Source organism: Falco biarmicus, chromosome Z (assembly GCF_023638135.1).
Source record: "Falco biarmicus isolate bFalBia1 chromosome Z, bFalBia1.pri, whole genome shotgun sequence".
NCBI lineage: Eukaryota > Metazoa > Chordata > Aves > Falconiformes > Falconidae > Falco > Falco biarmicus.
This window is the reverse complement of record NC_079311.1, coordinates 45,191,559-45,200,291: the sequence shown is the minus strand read 5'-3', so window position 1 is coordinate 45,200,291 and position 8,733 is coordinate 45,191,559. Positions and strand designations below refer to the sequence as shown.

The window sequence follows — 8,733 nt, the reverse complement described above, 5'->3', positions numbered from 1 at the left end:
CCTGGTTTCTCGGAGGCATAATGAATGCTTGAGACAATAACCTGAAACTTTTTTAAAGCAAGCGTTTCCTCGCGAAACTTGAGTTTCTAAAATTTTGGCTACTTATTTTCTTCCTTTGCCTTTGATCACGCTCTTCACTTGACTGCCCTGGGTCAGGTGTAATACTATTCAATCTCGTTACTTAAGGAAGGGATTTGCATCAGTCCTTTTCTTCACCCCTTTAGCAGAGATTACAGGTAGAGATTTGAAAAGTTTTTTCTTACCCCCTGCCTCCAGTTCGCCACTTCTACCTGCGGCACCTGACCCGTCGGGAGGCAGCCAGCTCTGACGCTCACACCGCCCCCCGCGGCGGCACCGTGGGTCGGGCCCGCTGGCACCCGGCCGGGAGCGGACACCGCGGCGGGTCACCCACGGCACCGGCGTGCAAGGGTGGGCTGCGAAGAGGGGTGTGTGTGTTCCCTCCAGTAGTAAAGCTTTTTCGACCTATTTGTTTATTTAGCCAGTAAAAGCCGGACTAATCATTTTAACGCTGACACCTCCCATACCATCCTCCCTAACCGGGCTCTGGTAGGTGCCTACGTTGGGCAGGGTTTCTTCCAACTCTAGCGGCAGCGGAGAAGCTCAGGCTGCCGTGTTTCTCGCTCAAATGTACAGCCTGCCCGCTGTAACGCAGAGCGTTCGGAGGATAGATACGAATTGTTGCATTGTTCATTGATTGCTACTACTGAACCGGCCTAAGTCAACACTGGTGCTAAGTAGCTCGACTCGAAGCGTTTGGCTGGTTCTTTCCCTGTTCCCCTACGAGCCGCATCGCGGCCAGTAACAAAACTTGACCGTAACGATTTGGACAGAAAAGCGTAGGATTTTTTGTGTCTCTCTTGTTTTTGTGCTAGGCTCCGCACAGCTTTTTCAACTTAATGAAAGGGATGTTAGGAAATTACCCTGAAGGGCCGGCATTTCCCGGTTGCTGGTTCCCGGGTTTAGCTTGACGCCCATTTCATGCTTGGGACGACTCGCCCCTGGGACGAGGAAAGACCTCGCCCGTTCTCCACCGCCCGGTGGTGCGGTACCTTCGGAGGCCCTTGGCGCCTGCTGCTCGGAGCCGGGCTGTGCGGGAGCGAGGGGCCAAGGGGGAGGAAAGCGGCTGCGAAAGGGCTTGGGAGGGGGAGAGGGGGAGGAGGGAGCTTTCCTGCTCGGGCTGCCGTTCCGTGCCCTGTGTTTTGAAAGCGGATCTCGCTCTCACATGGCTCCACCTCGCCATGCTGAGGAGGTGTGAGCGAGAGGGGAGCCGGGGAGCCGCTCCTCGCTCCTTTTCCACGAGACGCCAAGTCCCCGAGCCGCTGTCATGTGATAGCAAGAGAGCAGGAGCTGCGGGGGTCTCCCGACTCGGGCATCATTACAAAACGGCGCCGGAGAGCGCAGCGCCGGCACAGCCCCGCCGGCCGGCGCCCCGCTCGCCTCCTGCCCCCGCGGGTTCCCGGCGCTCGCCTCCGCCGACCGCCGCCAACTTTTAAGGGGACGCCGGACTGAGCGGTGAGAGGGGCGCTTTTACCACCCCCCTACCCCCGCCTCTGCCGAGGTTCGGGGTGATTTCGTGCTCCCGAGCCCTCGGTGCGTGCGGAGCCCTAACTCCGGCAGAGCGTGCCAGGCGGCTGCGGGGAAGCCCGGGAGACTCGGCGGCCTCCGGGAGGAAAGCGGGGGCACCACCGGGGGCCGGGAGCTGCCTCTGTCTGCTCCGCGTCGCCCGCGGCCCCCCGGCCTGGGTGGGAGCTGCCTCTCCGGCAAGGGGCGGGGCGGTGAGGCGAGCGCAGCCCGGGGCGAGGCTGCCCGAGGGGCCGCGGGGAGGTCGCGGTCGCGCGTGGGCCGGGCGGCTGGCGCCCAGGATGTAGAGGCGGCGGCGGGTCAGGGCAGCGCCGACCGCGGCACCCCGGGCCCGCCGTGTGCGGGGCAGAGCGGCGCCCGGCGCGGCGGGATCGTGCGGCCGCGGGAGGGCTGCGGCGGGGCGGCGATGCCCAGGCCAGGGAAGAGCTCGTACAGCGACCAGAAGCCGCCCTACTCCTACATCTCCCTGACGGCCATGGCCATCCAGCACTCGGCCGAGAAGATGCTGCCCCTGAGCGACATCTACAAGTTCATCATGGAGAGGTTCCCCTACTACCGGGAGCACACTCAGCGCTGGCAGAACTCCCTCCGCCACAACCTCTCCTTCAACGACTGCTTCATCAAGATCCCGCGCCGCCCCGACCAGCCGGGCAAGGGCAGCTTCTGGGCGCTGCACCCCGACTGCGGGGACATGTTTGAAAACGGCAGCTTCCTCCGCCGCCGCAAGCGCTTCAAGGTCCTGCGCCCCGAGCACCACCTGCCCGGCGGCGGCGGGCCGGGCGGAGGGGCGGGCGGCGGCGGCCCCGGCAAGCCCCCGGCGCCAACCCCGCATATGGTGCACTACTTCCATCCGCACCCGCCGCCGCCGCCGCCGCCTCCCCCGGGCAAGGTGCCGGGGCTGGCGGGCTCCGAGGCAGCCGTGGCCGCCGCCGCGGCCGCCGCCGCGGTGGGGAGGCTGCCGCCGTTCTCGCCCTACGGGAGCAGCCAGCCCTCGGGCTTCAAGCATCCCTTCGCCATCGAGAACATCATCGGCAGAGATTACAAGGGTGTGCTGCAGGCCGGCGGGCTGCCGCTGGCCTCGGTGATGCACCACCTGGGTTACCCGGTGCCCAGCCAGCTCAGCAGCGTGGTGAGCTCCATGTGGCCGCACGTGGGGGTGATGGACTCCGTGGCCGGCGTGCCCGTTTCCCCCGACTACGGACCCTTCGGGGTGCCCGTGAAGGCGCTCTGCCACCCGCCGTCCCAGACCATGCCCGCCGTCCCGGTGCCCATCAAGCCGGCGCCGGCGATGCCCGCTGCCCCGGCCATCCCCGCTCTGACGGTCGCCGCCTCGCAGATCTGCCCCGCCGCTTCCCCGGCCGCCGCCTCGCTGCTGGAGCAGGCAGCGAGCAGCGCCCCCGAGGGCAAGGGCTCCCTCCACTCCGTCCTGGTGCACTCCTAAAGGGCAGGGGGGCGGGGGGCGGGGGGGGGGAAGACAGGCCCCCAGGCTCCCAGGGGAGAGGATGCGGGGTCCAGGTCATGCGTGCGGCGCTAAAACCCGATCGATCTCGTGACTATAATAACCCTGCTGGTGTCTGTGTTTATATTGTGTACAATCAGATTACTTGAGAGCCAGGTCGCAGGTAAGAGCTTTTATCGTCTTTAAATATCGCTCGTGGCGGAGCGGTGATGTGAAAAGTCGCAGCCGGGGCCAAAGGGGCTGGCTCGGAGGAAGGGGCCGGGAGGGAAGGTCTCCCAGCCACCTCAGCCTGCGGCACTGGGCGGCCGTGCAGCCCGGGCTCCCCGCCGAGCCCCGCTCCCAGGGCCGCCGGACCGGGGGTCCCGCGAAACTCGGGGACCGGTGGGGGAGGGGCTGCAGCCTGCCGGCGTCTGGGGGCAACAGAAGGGTAAACCCCCCACTGAACTCTGCTTTTCCCCCTCCCCCGAGGAACGGGAAGCCTCTGCCCCGCCGTAGATCTTGCTCCGAAAGAGGTGGGCAATTGGCTGCCTTAGACGCTGGCGAACTGCGGGGCCTCAGGACGTGTCATGCTCGCTATTTGAAGAGTAAGCTTTAAATAACTCGATTAATTCGTGGGAATTTGAATGACAACGGTACTGACGACGAAGGGCTCCTTTAACTATCGCTTGGCTCCTTCCCCCTCACACTTCTATGGTCCATCCCAGTTTTTCACATCGGAGGGCAATACCTAAAGCAGGGACTAAAGTGTGACCCAGCCTCTCAAGCTGAGTGGGTGTCCGAATTCCTTAGTTTCTCCCTAAAATAAAACCAGCCCGGCGATTCGCAGATTCTGCTTTTCACATCACCTTTCATCGCTCACAGATACCGCTGTTTTGTATGTGTTGTTTGGCGTTTTTTCCACGTGAGTGTGAATACTAAAACCTGCTGGGGGTGGAGAGTAGGGGGGATATGCCAACCGAAAAACGGTTAAAAAAATATTCGGAAAAAGCACTTTACTGAAAACAACCTTCCAACAGACGAGAGGTCTGTGTAAAGCAGAGGGATCACAAGTCAGAGTGCGACGCACTGGCTGATGAGTCCCGGCTGGTTTGTGAGGGATTGCTGCCGTACACTGTCTGCCCTGCTGTACACCGACATCATTAAAGCCCATCTATTCATTTGCTTCTGCTGGTGCTGCTGTTTAAAATACTCGACTTTCACACCGGTTAAGAAACGCGTGCTCGTAGTCTAAGTCCGCACTCCTCAACCCCCCACCCCCACCGCCCAAAGTACCCAAAAGTTTTACTGTCGGCAAAGCAAAGGGAGGAAAGAGAAAGAAAACTCTTACAGGTAAACCGCCTGCCGCAGGGCCACTTTGTCTCGCCGCTGCCCGCAGCTCAAGGGCAAAGCGTCGGCGGTCGGGTGTAAGGAGAGGGCACCGGCTCGGATCCCGGTCCCGCTGAAGGCAACGGGAGTTTTGCCACTGGTTTCAGCGGGTGCTGGATCTCAGCCACTGTCTGGGATGTACCCGCCTCATGCCGGCGCACCGGCCGTGCCCCGACACGCCAGGTCGCAGTCCCAGCCCCTGGAGAAGGGTACCCTGTGTCAGGATGGTCCCTCCCGCTGGACCTGCAGCCAGAAAAACTATTGCTAGGAAAAGCAAATCTTTTTGGCTTCGAGTGCCGGCTGTCCAAAGTTCTCCCCACGCACGGTTCTGGGGTCTGTTCGACCACTTGGAATACAACTGGAACTGTAGAATTTCCAGTTGTTCCTTCTGCTCTGGGGTGGGTGGGGTGTGTTACACCCTAATTTAAAAAATGATAACATTCCTAGCGCTGAAAAACTACTACTAATAATGTTATGCTAATGAGGCATGGCTTGGTATCACGGTTTGGAAATCGGGCTGGAAGGGGAATTGCCTCAAAAGTTTTGCAGCCAGATACACGGAGCAGTAATCAGATACCCGGAAGAAATGATTAAAAAAAAGAAAAAAAAAAAAGGTCGATGTTTCTGCTGCTAAAAACTAGTTGCTTGTAAAGAAAGCAGCCCCCCAAATAAATCGCGAATAGCAGTAGCTCTATATAGCTCGATGTAGCTGAATATATTCCACCGTCCCTGATGTGGCTGCTGCCTAGGGCTCCAAAGCGTCGTTGGGAAGCCCAGCTTCCCCCCTCACATCGATCTAAGGGGCAAGAGGAATGGGGAGTGCGGAGCAGGAGGAGAGGTAATCCTCCTGGGAATTATTCAGAGGATTCTGGACAGCTTTAAGATTATGGATAACCTTCTAAATTCCACCGCGGGAAAACTTCATCCCGTGTCAGGAGGCCGTTCGGGGAGGCACGGCGCCCGGCGGAGCAGAGGCCCCGCCGCCATTCGCCGCGGGCAGGCAGCAGGCGGCCGGGCAGCGGGGCAGGTGTCGCGACAGAGCCCGGCTGCCGGGGCAGGGTGCCCGGACCTGCGGGGCAGGTGTCGCGACAGGCGAAGGTGTCTAGGTGCAGCCGAGGTGGGGCTGAGGGTCCGACCCTCACCCAGCGCCTGGGAGGATTCGCCGCGGGACGATGGCGCAGGCAGCGGTGCGCGGGGTGAACAGGCGCTGCTCGCTGCAGGGTGTCCCCATCGGCGGCAGCTGAGGCGGGGGCGGGGTGGGTGTTAGGCCAGGGGTCACTCGCCCGGCGGATTTGGTGTCACTCCCGAGGCAGCTGCCTGCACTTTGTACGACCAAAAGACGGTGCTCTTTTCCGTAGCTCGTACAATGAAAATTATAGAGGGTTAGAACCTGGTGATTTCAGACCGTCAGGGGGAAAGGGAAAAATAACTAATTGAGAAGTATTTTCTTGTTCGTTTTGCGTTTTTTCCCTATGTTTCAGGACTCAGTCTCCAACCATAGCCTTTGCAATGTTACAAAAAATTTTTATCAACAACCAATAATCCCCCATATACAAATCAAACCAAACCAATCCTGATGCTCCTTAGAAAGAGATGATGGCATAAGATTTACAGAAATGAACTAGTACCCTTTCCTCCACACAGAAAAGCAGGTCTAAATGGGTGAAGGGTAAGACTGTCATTTGACAAATGAAATAGGACAAGTCTTGTGCTAACTATGAAATTTTGTTTGTCTGCTGCACCAGTACACCTCATGCAGAAACTGCTTGCCTTCAGATTAAAGCACATACATGTTGAGCACAGACAAGGCAGCTGAGCCTTTACTGTACGGGCGCAGGCAAGATGGTTGTAAACAGAAGAAACAGATGCAAGCAGGACAAGCAACTTAATCTTCCTATCATTAGACTACCAGGGGTAGCGAAGTAAAAGTTAGCATTGGAAGGATGGCGGCCTAAGAAAAGGCATTGATCCCACCCCCCAGTATGCTTCTGATTTATTGTGGCTAGCTAATGCAGTGATTATTATTTCTGCCTATGGGAAGCTATTCTTAACCAAGGTATCGCTTTGTGTATTATGAGTCCATCCATACGACATGCAAGTCAAGAAAGAAAAACAAATGCAATAAGATGTCCAGAATTAATGTGTTTTATGGTCTGAAATGTGATGGCAGTGTTTTAGTGGATATATTCTGATCTCAGTGATACCTGCTGCAACATAACTACCAGTATTACAATTGAAACTTTGGGCTCCATTGATTCAATCCTGCAGTCTCTCCAGCCAGAAATTGATCTGGCATATCTGCTTTGAATTTTGCTGCTGCTTGTTGGATCAGATTTTCCCTTTTATTGTAAGAATTTATTTTAAATCATTATCCATTAAGCCTATATTAAGATACAGTCATCCCCATAAGCACTTGAAATCTCTAATACTTTCAAAAAAGTAAAGTTCCACCTCTGCTTCTGGAATTTTGCTGAACATATGGTGAGATAAACCGGCTTTAGTTAGATAAACCAGGTATAATTTTAGACATCTAGATGCTAAATACCAAAACTTACTGCCTGCAGGCCCCTCTCCTGGACATACTTCTGTATGTTACTCATTTGTTTAAAGAATCAGTGGTCCTCCCTCTTTGCCTGTGGTCACTGGCACTGCCCATGTAGGAAAGCCTAATGGCTGGAGCACTCTTCTCTGAACCTCTGAAGGAAATCTAAGTTCAAGATTTTTTCAGCTCAGAAAGATTCAAATTCATACCCACGTACCAAAACATGTCAACTGTAACATGGCCCACGGAGAAGACTTAAGCTTTTAGGTGAAGTTATGCCATTACATAGCAACAACAAATACTAGCTTCATGAAGTGTCAGATAAGTCACAGGGCCTCGGTGCTCTTCTACAAAGGCAGAGCCCAACAGCCATTGAAGAAAACATAATGGATGAAGAGAGGGAAAGAAGGATAGGCATAAATGGTAAATTTTCACAGCAGAGTACCACATGGACTGGTGCTGTGTGCCCCAGAAGTTCATAATTGTGGTATGTAAAAGGGGAGTTATGGACAGGGAAGTGACAATTGTTGACAAGTATTAAGTCATTCAGACTAATGAAAAAGGATAGCTGATAAACTGGGACTTGTTGAAAGACATCCACACTGAGTTACAGGATAATAAAATGGAAAGTGAAATCCATTGTTGCTATATGTAAACTCATATGCATGGGGAACATAATCCTGATTTTGTATGAATAACAATATGTCCTGAACTTAGGATTCTCATGAAGTTATGGTAGATAGCTCTATGGAAATGTTGGCTTAATAGTCATTAGCTGTGGAAAAAAAAGCAAAATTACTAGGAAAGGAACAGAGAACAAGACAGAAGATATCATGTCCTTGATTAAATCCTAAGTAAACTGGAATGCACCAGGAAGTTCTGCGAGTTCCTCACACCTGAAAACAGATATATAAACCTGGCAGAGTACAGACAGAATCAGATGGGATAATCAAAGCTACATCTTCTGTACAAGTGGCAATTCAATAGTCTAAGACCCTTCAGCATAGAAAGCAAGGATATACAGAGATGTATGACAGAAGCTTACAAAATCATGACAGACCTGGAGAAGGGAACTAAAGTACACTTTCTCTTTCTTTCTCTTAATACCTGAACTGGGAGTCATCAAAAGTGTTCAAAGCAAAGAGAAAGACAGGATACTTCACACAACATATAATTAAATACTGCAATTAATTGTTGCAGGATGTTGCTAGTGTTACAATTTTACATGGGTTTGAAGAACAGGTAGAAAACCCATGTAAGACAAATCCACTGAGAGTCGTTTCTTGTTGCTCACTCTTGCTCAGATTTGCTGTGCTAATAATACATTTCTGAAAGTATCATTACATGCTTTTCCTGTCCTACTCTTTCTAGAACACCTGTTGGTTGCCTATGGTCAGAGACTGGACACTGGGCTAGATGAACGTTTGGGCTGACCTATGACTATTGTTCTTAATTAGAGAGGGGACCAGGGTCTGTGACTTCCATTCCTAGCCAAGTGTCCTAAATCAACGCAATTCTTTAAAGTTATTTCCGTGTATGATATATGAGAGTAGACATCATGGATGCATGCCGAGATGCAGATGCACACTCTAAAGCCTAAATGCGTATGTTTCAGATGAAAAATTAGATGGTCCAGAAATGTACAAGTTCCTCTTTCCAAGGAGAGTGCCCCACCAACTGGATTAATTTGCTTAATTTCTGGTAAAACCAATTTTAACAATTTGAAAGTTTTGGCATGAGGGATGGAGATCTCTTTTTATATTAC

General features: G+C 53.9%; 1 protein-coding gene across 2 annotated transcripts; it reads left to right on the top strand.

Annotated features, from left to right (window-relative positions):
• The first annotated feature begins 2,008 nt into the window (after positions 1 to 2,008).
• Positions 2,009 to 3,043, top strand: FOXB2 (forkhead box B2). Of its 2 annotated transcripts, XM_056325619.1 has the most exons (2): positions 2,009 to 2,366; positions 2,478 to 3,043. In XM_056325619.1, exons 1-2 carry the CDS (start codon positions 2,009 to 2,011, stop codon positions 3,041 to 3,043), a joined length of 924 nt encoding a protein of 307 aa, XP_056181594.1. The 2 variants fall into 2 exon arrangements, with proteins under 2 accessions (XP_056181594.1, XP_056181593.1); XM_056325618.1 differs by having other exon boundaries at positions 2,009 to 3,043.
• Positions 3,044 to 8,733: the final 5,690 nt, after the last annotated feature.